The 18,306-nt window shown below is 52.8% G+C and overlaps 1 protein-coding gene across 2 annotated transcripts in view; it reads left to right on the forward strand.

Annotated features, from left to right (window-relative positions):
• The window catches only part of JPH3 (junctophilin 3), a 50,918-nt gene extending 35,733 nt beyond the window's left edge, over positions 1-15,185 (forward strand). The window contains exons 4-6 of one of the 2 annotated variants that reach the window (XR_012057685.1): positions 3,264-4,183; positions 12,728-14,783; positions 14,929-15,185. Coding sequence is in view for 1 of the 2 variants with exons in the window: in XM_030282698.4 (XP_030138558.3) it covers positions 3,264-4,183; positions 12,728-12,808 (1,001 nt within the window). In the remaining variant the exon portion in view is untranslated. Of the gene's footprint in view, positions 1-3,263; positions 4,184-12,727 lie in introns of both variants that reach the window. The other variant, XM_030282698.4, reaches the window with a different exon arrangement.
• Positions 15,186-18,306: the final 3,121 nt, after the last annotated feature.

Genomic DNA, 18,306 nt, shown 5'->3' on the forward strand with positions numbered 1-18,306 from the left:
TGCCCCTCGGAGGGGTCTGTGGGTGCTGTGGGACACCACAGAGGGGTCTGTGCCCACCTCAGCATCACCCCTGGGCAGCTGCAGCTCCTGGAAGGTACAAACAAAAATATCCCTGCTCCGTATCCTGCATCGCCCTCTCGCCCATGGCTCCAGTGCCCATCAGCTGTGGGCATCTCCAGCGATAATTATTGCACATCCTCGGGTGAGGAAAGGGCCCCGCTGCATCTGTGGAGTTCCTGTGCAAGGAAATTGCGGGGCTGGGGGGCAGCTGTGCCCCAGATGTGCCCCAGATGTGCCCCAGATGTGCCCCAGCACCCCCAATCCTGCTCCTCCCACAGCCCCAACCCTCAGGGATTAATCCAGCACCTGCAGATTGGCGCTGGGGAAGGTTTGGGATGAGGGTAGGTGTTGGAATCTGAGGTATTGATGATTCAAAAATTGCAAAAAGTCTCTGTCTGTCAGCCCCGCTGCCAAAGCAGAAGTCATAATTCGTCTGTGCTGTTTCAAGGCTGTTTATTCTGTTTATCTCTAACATGTTCTGCTGCCCTGCCGCAGCTCTGTCCTGCAGGGCAGCGTGTGGGGCTCTGCCCTCAGTGGGATGGTACAAACATTAAATACCACAAACTACCTGTGCTGGATTTACAATAACGTGCCAGTATCTGTCACCTACGTTGGACAGTGTCCCCAGCCTGAACCAACAGAAAAATGCCAACACCACAGTGAAACATGGAGGGCATGAAGAAGGAGAAAAAGGACAAGGCACACCCAATTTCCTCCATCTTGTCCCCTTTAGACCCCTAATCTAGAATCCTAAAATTTTACTTTTGCACCTGTGCCACACTTAATTATTACTCTTATCAAACACTCAGAGCTGGTAATTCATCCTGTAAGATTGAAAACTCTTTTCCATGGCCAGAGATCACAGCCAGTGTCTCTGGGGGCTCTGTCCAGGGGGGTTCTGACCCCTGCCAGGGTCCCAGAGCTGCCAGGGCAGCCAGAGGGAAGCCCTGGATTCCCACAGGTAGGAAGTTTGCAACTCCCCGGAATTCCAGCGAAATCCCTGAACTGGGGAAGATAAAGCCCAAAAACCAGGGACAGCCCAAACCTTGGGTGAGCCAGCTCCACAGGTGGTTTCCCACCTTTCTCACATGAAATCTTTTATTCCTTCTGTGCCTCAGCCTCCCATTTGGGATCTTGGAAGGTGGCTGGGACAGGAATGACTGGTAAAACAGCCCCAAAAATAATCTTTTTATCCCAGAGACAGATATTCTGCAGGAAAACAGAGAGGTGAGCTCCACCTTTCTCCTCCTCAGCAATTTGCCACCAATACCAGGATTTTTCCGGGGCCCTGGATAAACCCCAGGAGATTCAGTCTCCCACATACAAACAGGGAAGAAATGAAAGCTGGACTATGTGAGTATCATCCCAAAAACTCGAGTCATTAGGAGACCATTTTCCATAAATTGCTTGAGTAGATTTCCAAGCCATTTTTTTTTATTATTTCCCTCCCTGCCAGTGCTCCAGTGGGGACTCCAGCATTCCCTGTGCGCATCCCAACCCTGGCAGAGGTGAAGGCACATCCCAGCAGCTCCCCAAAAAATTCAAGAGAGAAAATTACTCAGCAGAAGCGGAGAGAGCCGAGCAGCCGCTCCCGAGCATTTATTTTTCATTTTTAAGCGATGGCATGAAAATTGAGCTCTCCCTTTTCAAGACTCGTTTCTTGTCTCACCATAGCAATCACAATTAGATGCATTTCAGGGGCATTAGGCACTTAATATATTTATCAAATTATTCACCTAATTTAGCATGGCTTTAGCTGGGAACGACTGGAGAGGGGAAAAGGAGAATTAACCACTATTAGCTCGCTTGGAATCGTTTGGTGTTTCATCAGCGAGGAACACGTTGGAGGTTTTTGTTCCGTGTTCCTCCAGCAGCAGAAGACATTCAGCCCCTCCCGAAATGCCCATCCCCAGGGTGCCCCTGTCTGGGAAATCTCTGAGCTGAAGGAATGAGGAGCCTCCAGTGGGATGAGGAGGATGGGGGGTGCTGCCTCAGGTGGCCCTGAACAACCAGCCCCATCCTTCCATCCCATCCTGGGGCTGAGCAGGGAAATCTCCGTGTCCTGCTGGGCTGTGTGGGGCAGCAAAGCTCTCGGATGTGAGGTTTGTGGGGTTTTGCTTGCACACCTGCCCAGATGGGGCCATTTCCCTCCTGTACCTGGCAGATGAAAACTGAGGTGGTTCCCATCCAGGAGAGGGGTGAGGGCTGTTGGTGTGGGGTGGTCCTAGTGGCACCCAGGGTGACCCTGGTGACACCCATCACACCCAGGGTGATCCCAGTGAGACCCACGGTGGTCCCAGTGTCACCCAGGGTGGTCCCAGTGTCACCCAGCACATCCAGGGTGGTCCCAGTGAGACCCACGGTGGTCCCAGTGTCACCCAGGGTGGACCCAGTGTCACCCAGGGTGGACCCAGTGTCACTTATCATGCCCAACGTGGTCCCAGTGGCACCCAAGGTGACCCTGGTGACACCCAGCACACCCAGGGTGTTCCCAGTGGCACCCAGGATGCTCCCGGTAGCACCCATCACACTCAGGGTGGTCCCAGTGTCACCCAGGGTGGTCCCAGTGTCACCCATCACACCCAGGGTGCTCCCAGTGTCACCCAGGGTGGACCCAGTGTCACCCATCACACCCAGGGTGGTCCCAGTGTCACCCACGGTGGTCCCAGTGTCACCCATCACACCCAGGGTGATCCCAGTGGCACTCAGGGTGGTCCCAGTGTCACCCAGGGTGACCCTGGTGGTACCCAGCACACCCAGGGTGATCCCAGTAGTACCCAGGGTGATCCCAGTGGTACCCAGGGTGGTCCCAGTGAGACCCACGGTGGTCCCAGTGGCACCTATCACACTCAGGGTGCTCCCAGTGTCACCCAGCACACACAAACGCAGCGCACAGGGTGCACCATCAGCTACCTCACAGATTTCCCTTCCCAAGCTTCCAGACTGGGAACTGGTAGGAAATGTGGTCGGATGGATCCCAAAAAACCATCAGAACCTCTTCCCAGCAGCTCCGCATGGCTGGTGGCTTCTCCACACCTGCGGGGTTGGAAAACCATCGCTGTGGTTCTTCAGGGTGGGGCTCAGGGCAGCTTTGGTGTCCCACCTCACCACCCAACCCTCTGCAAACCCTCGGGGGCACCCAACAGAGCAGAAATAATCCTGTTGCCTTCCCCTCTCCCTTCTCTCCCTCCCCACGCCCGAAGGGCTGGAATGCCAACGGCCGAAGCGGCAGAACTCCAGCGACGACATCGAGGTCCTCTCCACCGGCACCCCGCTGCAGCAGGAGAGCCCCGAGCTGTACCGCAAAGGGACCACCCCGTCCGACCTGACCCCCGAGGACAGCCCTCTGCAGAGCTTCCCCACCAGCCCCTGCCCCACGCCGCCCCTCGGGCCCTCCTGCAGGAACAAGGCCGCACACTTCTCCAGGCAGGTCTCGGTGGACGAAGAGAGGGGTGGTGAGATCCAGATGTTGCTGGAAGGGCGTGGTGGGGATTACCTGCGCCCCAACAGCTGGAGCGAAGAGAAGGGCGGCGGGAGCCGCGCCGCGAGGAGCGGGACCACGCGTGGTGGGCAGCTGAGCTCCACCGCCGGCCCCGAAGACTACCGAGCTCGGAGCGGCGGACACAAACATTCAACATCCAACCACAAGCCGAGAGAGAGGTGGACAGATTCCCCGGCCACGGTTTCATGGACTTCCCACCACAGGTCCCACAACCACAGCTCAGGGAGCTCCAAGCTGCTTGAGCTGGATGAGGAGAAGATGAGTAATTATGAGATGGAGATGAAGCCCCTCATGAGGATGGATTCTTATATGCAAGAGATTCACACCCAAAAAAGACACTACAGCAAAGGGGGAGGCTGCAGGAGCGTGGCTGACGAGCACCGCGGGGAAGAGCGGGGCTTCGGGGTTCAGAGGCTGAGGTCTAAGTCCCAGAACAAAGAGAATTTCAGGCCAGCTTCCTCTGCCGAGCCCACGGTGCAGAAACTGGAAAACCTGAGATTCGGGGACAAAGCTGAACCTCGGCTACTGAGGTGGGACTTAACCTTCTCCCCGCCACAGAAATCTTTACCTGTTGCACTAGAATCTGAAGAGGACAGTGGGGATGCGCTCAAATCCAGTACGGTGAGTGAGGGGATTGGGTGTGGGATTCTGGCCTGGAAGCCTCAGGCTGTTGTGGGGCTGTTGTGGGGCTGAGTGGAGCAGGATGGGAGGGAAATCCGGAAAATGTGAATTATCGTGGGTTTGTGCCTTAAATCCCCTCTGCTCCCTTCTCCCATCCTGCTGGACATCAGTGTGGTGTGTTCCCTGCAGGCTGTGCTGGGTTTTTTCCCTGGAGGATGGAGTTTTGCAGCCCAGCCCCTCGGGCCAGCAATAAAAATCCATTCCTGCTGGGAATTTGGTGGGAAAGCTGCAGGAGCAGGCAAGGCATTGGTGATGTTCCTTGGGTTATGGTTATGGCCACAGAGCTTCCTGCTGCTCCAGAACAGCTCCTTGTGAGACATCCCACCCTGGGCTCCTCTTTTTGGGGGAGACAAGGACACTTTGGGCATGGAGTGGCTGCTGGGAGGGGCTGGAGGTGCTCAGGAGAGAAGACAGAGTGATCTTAAAAGCTGCTGCAAAGTGGAAGGGAATAATCTGTTCTTCACGAGCAGAATTAATGGGCTTAAAGTCAGGGAGGGTGAGCCATTAACCATGGCTAATGAGGTGAGGGCTGTAATGAACTGCCTGGGGAGGGGGGGGGTCTGAGGTTGGACATCACCAGCTCAGACAGGATCTGGACAGAGCTGAAGCTCCTCAGGAGAGGGCTGAGCTGGGTGGGTTTTAGGTTTTTTGCAGTCTTGTTTTTTGAGGATTGCTGGATTTCCCATAAGAAGCTTCCCCACTTGTTGTCCCCATTGGTTGGCATTGACAGGAGAGGTGATGTGGTCTGCTGGGAGCACTGGGGAAGCCACCACTGCCCCAAAGTGTCCCTTGTCCCTTGCCCAAACGCAGGGCAGGGCTGGAGGTGTCCCACGAGGATGCCCCAGACCTACCCAGGGGAAATGGAAAACCTGTCACGCTCAGGAGGTGACATTTCAGCAGGCAGGAGCTGAATCTCCCTGTCAGGGGAGCACAGGATGGTGCCTGGTCACAAAACTGAAATTAATTTGTCAGTCAGGCTGAAAATTCAGGCGAGAGGCATCGAGGTGTGTGAGGTGTGGTGACATTTGCCATGGCTGCAGTGTCCCTGCTCCTCCAGCACCTGCCAGCAGAGCTCAGGGGCAGAGAGAGGAGGGAGCAGTGAAGGATGGACCTGCCCTAGATGGAGCTGTGGATAAATCCTGCCCACAGCAGCCTGGGATGCAGGAAGGATGGATCTACCCCAATTTCCCTGCTGGAACTGTGGGTAAATCCCTCTCAGAGCAGGAAGGATGGATCTGCCCCAGCTTCCCTGATGGAACTGTGGGTAAATCCCTCTCAGAGCAGGAAGGATGGATCTCCCCCAGCTTTCTGGCTGGAGCTGTGGGTAAATCCTGCCCACAGCAGCCTGGGATGCAGGAAGGATGGATCTGCCCCAGCTTCCCTGCTGGAGCTGTGGGTAAATCCCTCTCAGAGCAGGAAGGATGGATCTGCCCCAGCTTCCCTGCTGGAACTGTGGGTAAATCCCTCTCAGAGCAGGAAGGATGGATCTCCCCCAGCTTCCCTGCTGGAGCTGTGGGTAAATCCTGCCCACAGCAGCCAGGGATGCAGGAAGGATGGATCTGCCCCAGTTTCCCTGCTGGAACTGTGGGTAAATCCCTCTCAGAGCAGAAAGGATGGATCTGCCCCACCCTCCCTGCTGATAAATCCCCCCAGCAGCCCTGGAGCTCTCTCCCTCCCCATCCCCGGGCTTAGGCTCAGCAGCTCCCACCCAGCAGCAAGGGGGAGCTGAGGGCTCCACAGGACACATCCTACAGCCCTGGAAAAGCAGAGCCAGGCTGTCCTTGCCTGCCTGGGAAGCACTGGAGCCACGACAGGCAGCATTAGGAGCCTGCCAGGCTCCCAGAGGGGAAGAGCAGCAGCAGTGATTGCACAGACACAGCCCTGGCACGCAGATGTTCCAGCACCTCTGACAACACGACCTGGGAGACACAGGGCACACAGGAGGGATGAAACCACTGTTTCTCCTCGCTGAGAGCCATGTGATTTTGGGGAGATCGCTAGTACAAGCAGCCCTGGGCTGTCTCCCCACCCAGCCCATCAGATGTGCTCCCACCTCGGAGCTGTCACAATAAAACTCCATCCACCTGGCTGGAGGCAAACGGCCACCAAGACATTCCTGGCCATTCCCAGTGAGCCCTGGCCGCTCAGGAAAGGCCCAGCCTGCATGGAGGAGCTCATGGAAAAGCCATTAGGATGCACATCCTACTTTGGAAGTGCTGGAGCTGTGGAGCAGCATGTTCAGTTTTCTCACATTCATAACCGAGGGTGGAACAGATGGCGAAGGTTTGGGAGGAAGCTAATGTAATACAGAGGAAGAGATAATATGTGGATTTAAATAACCCACAATGCCAGCAACAATTTGTTCTAGCAGGAATTGCACGGTGCTAGCAGGGTTTTGTTCCAGTGGCCTGGCAGGGAGGGGGAGGTGGGGCAGGAGCTGGGGAAGGTGTAGGGGAGGAAGGGGAGGTGCAGGGATCTGTGCTCCAACCTCCTGCCCAAACCCTGCCCTCACCTGCACTGCCATCAGAAGCACTTCAGACCTCAGGGAGTGAAGTGGTAAATCCCTGAGGAGGAGGAGGAGGAGGGGAAGGCTGAGGGGGAAGGATTTATCCCACAGACCCCACATCCATCTCCAGGCAGCACAGGACACTCACACGCTCCATCCTACAAACCCCCCCTGCATCCTGCTCGAGCTCCACATCCTCCCACAGCAGATCAAGGCTCCCCAAGCCCCCTAAAATCCAAATTCCCCACGCTGGCCTGAAATCCCCCTTCCCTGTGGGCAGGTGTGGCAGAGCCCACACTGCTCCAGCCTGTCACTGCCCCTTCCCTGGGTCCCAGCAGTGCCAGCTGGGTCCTGCTCCCCCAAAAAAAGGGGCTCAAAGGGCAGCTCCCACTGATCCCACTGCTCTGGGAGCTGGGCTCCAGAGAAAGGAGCTGCCAGTGAGCAGGAGGGATGCTCAGAGCTGAACTCGGCTATTTTTGCTCTACCTGAGGTATCCCTGAGCAGAAGCGAGGTCACCCTCACAGCTTAGCTAATTTTAAAAATAACCTGCCCTAAACCAGCTCTGCACAAGCCAGCCATGAGCCCAGGGCTTGGCTCTGCACACTTCTGGCAGTGCTGGAACGGGCTGGGGCTGCAGGTCTCACAAAAACACACTCAAAAAAAATCACTGCTCCTGATTCCTGCCCGAAAAACAAGCTGGGAGCCACGGGGCCTTGAATCCAAGTTTTTCCAAAGCTGTACCAGCAGGGATGCAGACTCCACTGAGGAGTCAGACATACAGGCTGCTGTAGGAGCTGTAGGAACTTTGTTCTCCTCTGTCACTTTGCCCCAGTCCTTTAAAAGAAGCTCCCAGAACCACCCCCCCCTTTGTTGGAGCTGCTCACCAGGAATTGAAAAATCCTCTCACAATTCCTGAATTGAAAAATCCTCTCATAAAGGTCATTTCTTGAGGCCACGGCTCAGTAACGTCGATGAAATTCAGCGCTGCTTGGCTCTCAGGGGATTTGGGGGTTTTGGGGTCACTGAGCCACACAAATGCTTTAAAAATGACATTTAAGGCCACCTGATCTCTCTGTGTCTCTGTGGGCACTGACCCCAGCACCCAGAGGACAAACTCACAGCAATTGTCAGCGCTGGGGCAGAGGAAAACGGGAGCAGGAGCAGTGCTGGTGTTGTGGGATTACGGGATTTATGGGAATGTCCCCATCCTTCCTGCCTTAAAGGCCCACGAGGCACAAAGCCCGTGCCTGGATGCTCCAGAGGTTCCTGGAGAAAAGGGAAGAAAGGAAAGAGGAAAGGAAAGAGGAAAGGGAAGGGAAGGGAAGGGAAGGGAAGGGAAGGGAAGGGAAGGGAAGGGAAGGGAAGGGAAGGGAAGGGAAGGGAAGGGAAGGGAAGGGAAGGGAAGGGAAGGGAAGGGAAGGGAAGGGAAGGGAAGGGAAGGGAAGGGAAGGGAAGGGAAAGGGAAGGGAAGGGAAGGGAAGGGAAGGGAAGGGAAGGGAAGGGAAGGGAAGGGAAGGGAAGGGAAGGGAAGGGAAGGGAAGGGAAGGGAAGGGAAGGGAAGGGAAGGGAAGGGAAGGGAAGGGAAGGGAAGGTTGTTGAGAGACTGGGAAGGCAAAGGAGCTCTCTAAAACGCCAGTGAGCCTTTTATCCACAAACCACAGCCCGTGGCAGGGCTGGGGAGGAAGAGAAGGGAGCAGATCTCCTTTCCTTCAGGTGCTGAACATCTGCCACAGCCTGGTCCATCACCCCCTGTGCCCGGCCAGCAGCGGCCATCCCCAGCAGTGCCAGGGGCTGCAGGGACCAAAGGCGAAAATTCCCGGGTCGTAAAATGAGTCAAAAACAAAACCTGTGTGTTTTCTCCTCCCCAGCCTGTTTGGGAGGTGAAGCTCCCCTGTGCATGGAGGTGTTCCCATTTGGCTGCTTTGGGATGAAGGGACCTGGGGACTTGTTTGGCATTAGCCTCCCTGGGATTAAACCCTGTGATTTATCCCTGTGGCCTTCCAGCTTCAGGTTTTCCCATTAATTTTTTTTTCCCCATCGGTCTCCCAGCACAATCATGCCTGGGTTTTCCTCATTCCTCTCATCTCAGCCAAGCAGATTCACCTCAATCCCAGCTGGCACCCGCGTGCCCAGACAAACAGAAGCCATCATTCCATGGGAACAAGAAGGAAGAGGAGTCCTGTTGCCATCACAGCTCTGGAATGAGGCAGGGCTGAGCACTGATGCAGGGGTTGTCTCTTCTTAAGACAAATAAGAATCACAAACTCTAATCCCTTTCGTGTTCAGACAACCTGAGGTAAATAATCTTCAGAGAGAAATGGGATGTTCCACTCAACAGGGTCCTTTTCAAAGCCTTTTCATCTCCAGGGCCTTTGAAGTACCTGGGAGCACTTTCCTGGCTCTGCTCCTGCCACCTGGATATTGGGGTTGAGCCCAGTTCCATCTCTTAGCTGGGAAAATTTGGGGCCAAACACCAGCTTTTTGCCTGCATTAGAACCAAATTTTGACTGCTGTTTTTAGAATAAAAATCTTTAAATGAGAGCTTCAAACGTACCTAAACAAACACTGAGCTCAGTCCCAGCACCTGGAAGGTGAGGGTTGAACCAGGGGGTGACAAATCAGTTCTTTAAGAGGCTAAAGGATCTCTAAGAGGATAACCTCTCATTTTTTAGCCTTTTTTCCCCCAGAAGTAGGTTTTTCCATCCCACCCAACTCACTTTCACTCACACAAGCACTTTTAGCATCTCCTGGGCCCTTTCCTGGAGCCAGGGGAGCTGCTGCAATCCGCTGGAGAAAGCCAAGTGGCTCCCTGATGTTTCCTTTGCTAAATGCTCCTTAACCATTTCCCAGAGCCTGTTCCTGGCAATGATGTGACAATTCAGCACAAATGTCACCGAGCTGCTAAGTTTGCAGCCCTTTCTGCAGTGCTGAGGCTGGAAAATGGTGCATATCTATATATATATTTTTTTTTTTTTCTGCTGATCCAAGTCCTTAGTAATTACACTTAATAGATCCCAGAGGGATTCCTAGGTAACCTGCACTCTGGTTTCCATGGCAGAGAGGCAGAGCTTGTACCCTGTGATAACAGATAATAATGGATTGCTAATGCTTAAATTAATTATGCCACAATTGCATTTGTAAACCAGCTGTCCGTCGTATTCCCAGAAAAACTCTGGAGTTGCTACACAACAGTTCCAGGATAAAAACAAACAAGGCAGAGGGGCAGGAATTACTCTACAGCTACAATTGCCGTTATTACTCCTGTGCCATAACCGTGGTTTATTCCTGTTTTAGTGTTTCCATGGGTTAAGGTCTAAGTTTCTGTTCTTTAAGCTTGGAAGAAAAGCTTAAAAATCCTGGGAGATCCAACCTGTTGATAGAAAAGGATCCTTTTGCCCAGCTGATGTTGGTGTAGATTCTCATTCCCTCTGAGCAGAGGAGAAGGCACTGAGACCTCAGGAGACAGAAATCAGGCAGACAGAAGCATTGAGAAGTGCAGCAGGAGTAATTTAATTTAATTGGAGTAAACCAGAAGCTTTGGAGGGGCCAAACTGCTTTTCCAGCAGCAGCTGCCATTCCCTGCTATTCCCACCTGGACAGCAGCACAGGGAGGAGGGGGTTAAAAAGAGGGAGCTGTGAAAAGGAGGCAGAATTTGTGGATTTGAGCTGGTTGGGTCAAAGAGCTCCCACACCTCCCTGGTCATCCTATTCCAAGGGATGGGAAATGTGGCAGATCCTGTGCCTGCCGTGGCAAAGGAAGGATTTTCTCCTGCCCCTGCCCTGCTCCTCATCCCTGCAGGATGCAAACCTGAGCCTGGGCTGAGCAGAACCTGGGATCCAGAGGTGCTGATGGGTGTTGGATCCCCCCAGGGCACAGCTTTGATGCCCTGTGTGTAAATCACAGATCCACAGGATCACCGAGGCTGGAAAATGCTCTGGAATTGAATCCCACCATTGCCCAGCACTGCCAAGCCACCTCTGCTCCATATGCACACAGCTCTGGGGATGGGGACTCCACCACTGCCCTGGGTGAAGAATTATTCCCAAATATCTAATCTGAACCTCGCTGGTACAACTCCAGGCTGATTCCTCTTGGCCTGTTGCTGTTTCTTGGGAGAAGTGACTGCTGCAGGCTGTGCTCCCTCCCTGCACGCATCCCAGGGAAGGGCTGGACCTCGGCTGCATCCCAAAATGAGGGAACAGGGAATTGGGAGGGACCAGCAGCGTGAGCAGAGCAGGGGCAGCGCTGGCTGAGCTGTTTTGGCAGGGAATTCCTCCATGGAGTAGCCCAGCAATGGGGCTGAGCCCTCCCTGGCTGCAGGGCCGGGGCAGGAGCTCTTTTGGTGCCAAGGCAAACAATGAGAATCGCCTGCAAAATCTGTTATTACATTACCAGCAGCTCCAAAACCCCTCCAACCCAATAATCTTCTGAAATGCAGCTAATCCCTCCCAGCGCCAGCAAGGCCGGGCTTGGCACGGGGAAGGGAAGGAGCAGCGAGCAGGGGGTGGTTGCTGCCTTTGGAAGCTTCTCATGGCACAGGAGGAGAGGTTTGCCAGGAGCAGCCAGCCCTGGGTGGGCACCTGGCTGCTCTCTGCAGTCCCTGCCTTGGCTTGGCTGCCTCTGACCCTGTTGCCAAGCTACAAATACGCCTTTCCAGCAGGCTCCAGCATCCTCGCTCCCACCCACTCCCAAACGCGGCTGAATCAGGCTGCTCAGAGCAGAAACCATCCCCGGGCAGCCAGGAGCTGCTTTTCCCCCTTCCTTTTCCAGCAGCTCCGCAGAGTGACCCAGGGAAAGCTCCCAAGGGGTGCCCAGCCCTGTCCCCGCTCCATCCCAGCGATGTGGGAGGGGGCAGGAGCCTGGGGGAAAAGCCTTTGGAGCATCCCAGGGCTGGGATGCAGCAGGAATAGCTGAAGATCCCAAAAAAAAAGCAACCACCCACCTGCTGCCAGCAGCACTCACCCTGTGCGAGCCACGCTCACACCCTGGCACCAGGGCTGGGGTGGCAGGAGGGATGGGGTGCCAAGAGGGCTGGGGTGCCAGGAGAGATGGGGTGCCAGGAGGGATGGGGTGGCAGGAGGGATGGGGTGAGGTGCCAGGGATGTTTTCCTGACCGCTGCCCTGCAGCAGGATGTGTTGCAGGGCTGCCTGCAGTTCCTGGGGTGTTGGTGGGGTCCCACAGGATGGTCCAGGACGTGCTCCAGGGGAAGCAATGGATGCTCCCCGAGGGATTGAACCTTTCCTGGGATCTCCAGCCCAGCTGGGCAGGGGGTGTGCATGGGGCAGCTGCAGTGGGGTTCCTGCAGTGCTCTCCAGGTGAAATCACAGAATTCTGGGATGGTTTGGGTGGGAAGGACCTTAAGGCTCATCCCATCCCACCCTTGCCATGGCAAGGACACCTTCCCCTATCCCAGGCTGCTCCAAACCCTGTCCAACCTGGCCTTGGACATTTCCAGGTGGTTCCCAGGAGCTTCATTTGGTCCATATGAACTCAGGAAAGGTTATTAGAGTATTCCCAAAATGTTGGCTGAACATGGACCCCTGTGTGCTGACCTGATGTCCAGGATACCTGGAAAACAACTGTGTTTATTGGGAAATGTCCTGTGGACACTTCAAACCATCCCCAAACCACTCGAAGATCCCATATAATCTGCTTTGTTGTTTGTTTTTTTTTCTTTTCATTGACCACCTGAGAAACAACCAATTTTAGCTCTGTTTTTAAGGCCAGAATTCCTATGGGAGTGGCATGGGATGATCCATGATCCATCAGGGGGTACAGCCGAGTGTTTGTTTGGCAGCTTCAAAAATCCTCCCAGGCTTTCTGGGCACTTTGGGAGGTGTCAATTGGGATCTGCTGATCCCCTGAGCTGCCTGGGCTCCCCAGAGCAGATTCTCCTGGATTCTCCCCAGATTCTCCTGGAATCCCTGCAGAATTCCAAGGACCCATCTAACTCCTGTCCTTCTCTTTCTCTTGCAGGGTTCAGCTCCCATCCTGGTAGTCATGGTGATCTTACTAAATATTGGAGTCGCCATTTTGTTTATTAACTTTTTCATCTAATTCAAGACTGTCTCGTTTGCAAAAATAACAGTTACATGTATGAATGGGAAAAAAAACAAAACAAAACAAAACAAAACAAAACAGAACCAAACAACAACAACAACAACAAAAAAAGGGAAAAATCGTAACTCGAACTGTCCTCTGACAATTTCCAAGTCTTTTCACAGAAGAACAACAAATGATCGAGTCTCACTCACAGTTTGCCTTTTTTCCTGGGTAATGTTTTTTGGATTTTAGCCAAAATTCTTTGCTTGTATAACACTATGCTGTGTGGCATGGCAAAATGCTATCAACACTCTGCCCCCCCAACACTGGGAAGGATGAGAAGGAATCCCAACAAAAGAAAAAAAAAACCTCGTTTCCCTTCCCCTCACCCCCCCAACAAAAAAAAAAATTGTCTTTGTACCAACAGCAATGAAGCCCAAAATGGAGATGAGACGAGGGGACCATGGGGAGAGTTTGGGTGGAGTGGGGACGGGTTCTGGGATGCTCCAGGCTCAGTTTCCCAGGGAAATCCACAACGGCTTTAATGATAAATGGGAGAGAAAAGCAAAATCAGACTTTTCACCCTTCGAAACTGGAGGAATGCTGCTGTAAGAAGGAGGAGAGAAGGAGCACAGGGAAGGAATGAACCCTGTCTGGATGGGAAAACGGCAGAACAGGCCCCATTCTGATCCTTGTTTTTAAAAGAAAAATTGGCTTTTTGCAGAATTGCCCAGGGCAGGGGGGGAATAGGGAACACAAGGTGTGAGCAGCAGCCCCAGCACCCTCCTGCCTTCACTCCTCCTCCCCAGGCTGCTCCTCACCCATGGCAAGGCAGGAAAACCTCCCAGAGCTATTTTTAATTCACAGCCAATTTCTCCTGGCTAAAACTTCCCCCCTAAAAAAAAAAACAAACCCTTGGAGGCACCTCCAGCAGCACAGAAGGAGTGGCTGATGGTGCTGTGCTGGTGAGGAGCACCCAACCCATCCCAAAAAACGTGCACAGGCAGCAGGGTGGGGAGGGACAGGGGACAGAGGGCTCAATTCCAATCCACTGAGGATGACAATAAAACAAAACCAAGCAAAAATCCAACTGTTTCTCAAAGGCACCTGGGGAGGAGCAGCTGGAGCATGTCCCAGAGAGGAGGGAGAGGGTGGTGGGTTTGTCTCTTACATCTTGCTGTGGACTGTTTCAGACATCATGCTTGGGCTCTGAGCATGTAGTATTTTGCACTTTGTAATGCAGGATGTATATTCCAGCTTCCAACATGTCCCTGTATTAAAAAAAAAAAGAAAAAAAAAAGAAAAAAAAAGAAAAAAAAGTAAAAAAAAGAAAAAAAAAAAAAAGAAAATCAAACCAAACATCATTGGCAATGGCAGCCTCTAAGGATGTATTTTCTTTCTTTTTTTTTTTTTTTTCTATGTCACTTAATTTGTTCGTTTCTACCATCTTTGTACTTATGCCTGCCTTGATTTTTGTCCCCTCCCCGTGCCCACGGATAATCTGCATACTCATTAAAGATGCGTATCCCTGTTCTGAGCTGTCCTGGTCCCCATCACACAGCGTGCTCTCCGTTCCCAAAGCTCCCATCCCATCCCATCCCTCCCCTCGGTGCTCCCCCACCAGCAGCTCCCGCGGCTCCTTTGGGATTTGGGACCAGGGACCAAATCCCACCCTCATCCCCCCCATGCAGCTGCAGCAGGGTGCAAATCCTTTGGGATTTGGGACCAGGGACCAAATCCCACCCTCATCCCACACCCCTGCAGCTGCAGGGGCAGGAGAAGGGTGCAAATCCTTTGGGGTTTGGGACCAGGGACCAAATCCCAGCCTCATCCCCCCTGCAGCTGCAGAAGGGTGCAAATCCTTTGGGGTTTGGGACCAGGGACCAAATCCCACCCTCATCCTCCCTACAGCTGCAGAGGGGTGCAAATCCTTTGGGATTTGGGACCAGGGACCAAATCCCAGCCTCATCCCACACCCCTGCAGCTGCAGGTGCAGAGAAGGTGCAAATCCTTTGGGGTTTGGGACCAGGGACCAAATCCCAGCCTCATCCCCCCTGCAGCTGCAGAAGGGTGCAAATCCTTTCGGATTTGGGATCAGGGACCAAATCCCAGCCTCATCCCCCCTGCAGCCGCAGCAGCAGGAGGAGGGTGCAGGAGGGTGGCAGCTCCCGAGGGGGGTGAGACCCTCACAGGAGATTTTGGGGGTGGGGAAGGAGGGAAAAGCCCTCCCCGACATTCACGTCCAGAGTTGTTGGATCCAGCCCGGACTCGTGGACTCAGCTTTGCTTTGCTTCTGTTTTAGCTGTTTCTCTGCTACCTTTTCAGCAGATTTCTTATTACACTGCACTGGATTGCTATATTTTTAACCAGAAATAAACTAAGGATTAGAGCATGTGCCAGTTAAATTCAGTTCTTTTCCTTACATGGTCTGATTCCCTCCTGTCGCAGTTTTGCTTCCTCTTCTCCTTCCTTTCCCTTTCCAGGCACAGGGCTATGGGTGGACAGGGGAAAGGATAATTTTGAAATTCCATTTTCCACAGTAACTGTCCATCATCTTCCCACCTCTTCCTTTTTTTGTGTTGTTTTGGATTTTCCTTTTGGTCCTTAGTCATAGTTTTGGGTTTTTTTTTTTTCGCCCTCTTCAACGCTTGCTGCACACTTGAAATGAACCAAAAAAACCCACATATTGGGACTGCAGCCTTGGGAATTCACCCCTGGGATTTGGAATCCTGCTTCTATTCTTTGGAAATACTCTCGAGGACTTTTTTTTTTATTATTTTTTTGGTGCATTCAAGTGCAGGACACAAAGGTCCTGTCAGAAGCAGGTTAAACACAGCCCTGCAAATACAGATATTTAAATATCTGTAAAACAGCACCAAAATGCCTCTTGTTATCCATCAAATAAAAGCACTGGTGGTTTCCTGACTGGGTTTTTCCCACTGGTGCCTGCCCAGTTATTCCTGCTCTTGCTCCTGGACCAGCACAAATCCAACTTGGATTTTTCAGCTCTCTGCTCCACTCAGTCAAGCTGAGGTTTGCTCAGTAGGAAAGACAGCCACAGACTAATATTAATTGGCTCCCAACCCACACGGTCCAAAGTAATGATTCCTTTCTTAATCCCGGGGAGGTGAGCAATTTGTCTCAGTCCTGGGCTGTTCACAGTTGCCCAAGGCCAGGAATATTCCTGAGAAGAACCCCAGAGAGAGAGGAAATTCAGTGTATTTCCCTGTCTTACGAGCCTGGCTCCTGCAGATCTGCCTAAGGCCCATTAAAACGCCCATCAAGGTGGGCCATAAATCCATGGAAATGATCCAGCCCTGCTGCTTTGTGTCCAGGCTGGCAGCTGCTCTTGGTCAGTTGAAGGTTTGGAGCATTTTTTTAAGGCTGCACTGGAATTTTTATGTTGTGCCAGCACGAGGAGGGGCTGGCACAGCAGAGCGGTTGGAAGGGGGAATTTGGGAAGGAAGGAATTTAGGAATTTAGGAAGGAATTTAGGAAGGAATTTAGGAAGGAAGAAATTTAGGAAGGAATTTAAGAAGGAAGGAATTTAGGAAGGAAGGAATTTAGGAATTTAGGAATTTAGGAATGAAGGTATTTAGGAAGGAATTGAGGAAGGAATTTAGGAAGGAATTTAGGAAGGAAGGAAGGAATTGAGGAAGGAATTTAGGAATTTAGGAAATTAGAAATTTAGGAAGGAAGGAAGGAAGGTATTTAGGAAGGAATTTAGGAAGGAATTTAGGAATTTAGGAATTTAGGAATTTAGGAAGGAATTTAGGAAGGAAGGAAGGAAGGAATTTAGGAAGGAAGGAAGGAATTTAGGAAGGAAGGAAGGAATTTAGGAAGGAATTTAGGAAGGAAGGAATTTAGGAAGGAAGGAATTTAGGAAGGAAGGAAGGAAGGAAGGAAGGAAGGAAGGAAGGAAGGAAGGAAGGAAGGAAGGAAGGAAGGAAGGAAGGAAGGAAGGAAGGAAGGAAGGAAGGAAGGAAGGAAGGAAGGAAGGAAGGAAGGAAGGAAGGAAGGAAGGAAGGAAGGAAGGAAGGAAGGAAGGAAGGAAGGAAGGACAAACCCCCTGTGCCACATCAGCTGCTCCCAGCCCATCTGGTGTCTGGGTGGTGGGAGCAGATTCCAGCTCGCTCCCAGAGATCCCGAGCTGTGGCAGCATCCCTGCCAGGAAACACAGCCAGACTGCATCAGGAGGGGAGGAGCGACAGCAGCAACAGGGTGGGACCCACAGTGAAGGGCTTAATTGAGACCTAAGGACTAATTACACACGGCAGCTTTGGCAGTGCAGGGAGGGTGGGGAGCAGGGATTTTTGGAAGCTGTCACACAGACAGGGTGGATCCAGAGGGCTGTGCTGAGGCAGGACGGAGCAGGGATGGGATCTCCTGAGCTGGGGGTGAGGGGTTTGCACAGAACAGAATCCTGACAGTGGCAGCTTTTCCTGCTTTAGGGACCAGCTCAGCTCCTTGCACAGCTCCTGAATGACTGCAGCAGTCGTGGGATCATCGAATCATGGAATGGGCTGGGTTGGAAGGATCTTAAAACTCATCCTATCCCACCCCTGCCACGGCAGGGACACCTTCCACCATCCCAGGTTGCTCCAAGCCCTGTCCAACCTGGCCTTGGGCACTTCCAGGGATCCAGGGGCAGCCTCAGCGTCTCTGGGCACCTGTGCCAGGGCCTCACCTCCCTCACAGGGAGCAGCAAATCCCCCAAAACTTTGCACAGAAAGATGTGAACTTACCCAAGTGGGAGGACAACAGGTGAGTGACTGAGCAAGCACGAGGGACTCCTTCCTGGATTAACAAGAAATGCTTTTTCACCTTTCCCAGATCATCAATAAATTGTTTGTTTTCACCTCTCCCAGGTTATCAATAAATTGTTTGTTTTCACCTCTCACCTGTTATTTCGTGGGGAAGGTCCCTCCCTGCCAGCCACGTTTTTCTCTCACCAATTAAAACTCCCTGTCAGCTCTATTTAATCTTCCTTCTGTGCTAATTAGCCCAGCAGATCCCAGCCCTGCTCTCTGGAGAGCTGCATCCCTGGGGATGGCCCTGGCACCTGGAATTCCCTGCACAAGGACAGCCAGTCCTGGTGGCACCTCCAGGCATCACTTGGCTGCTGCAGCACACAACTTGGATCCCATCTGGTGTCCCCAAGGACACAGCACTGCTCTGCTGGGAAGGAAGGGATGCCTTGAAAAACAAAATCCTGGCATCAGCCCACTCCTTCCTGGCTTCAGTGAGGTCTGCAGGTGGAATTTCACTGGTTATCAAGAGGTCATTTGCAGGACAACTGGACCAACGGGGGGAAAAAGTGAACTGGGAGACTCCACAAAGGCAAAACTACAGCAAACATGGAAAAGGAAGAGGTTTCTGTGAGTGCATCTCACAGGTAAGGCAGGGCAGGATTCCCAGGTTTTTCCAGAGGTGCTGGTGCACTTTACTCAGCCTGCAGATGTCACAGCAGGAACTGCAACCCCTCTTCCACACCAGGAGGAAAACAAGAACAA

Source organism: Taeniopygia guttata, chromosome 11 (genome assembly GCF_048771995.1).
Source record: "Taeniopygia guttata chromosome 11, bTaeGut7.mat, whole genome shotgun sequence".
Taxonomy (NCBI): Eukaryota; Metazoa; Chordata; class Aves; order Passeriformes; family Estrildidae; genus Taeniopygia; species Taeniopygia guttata.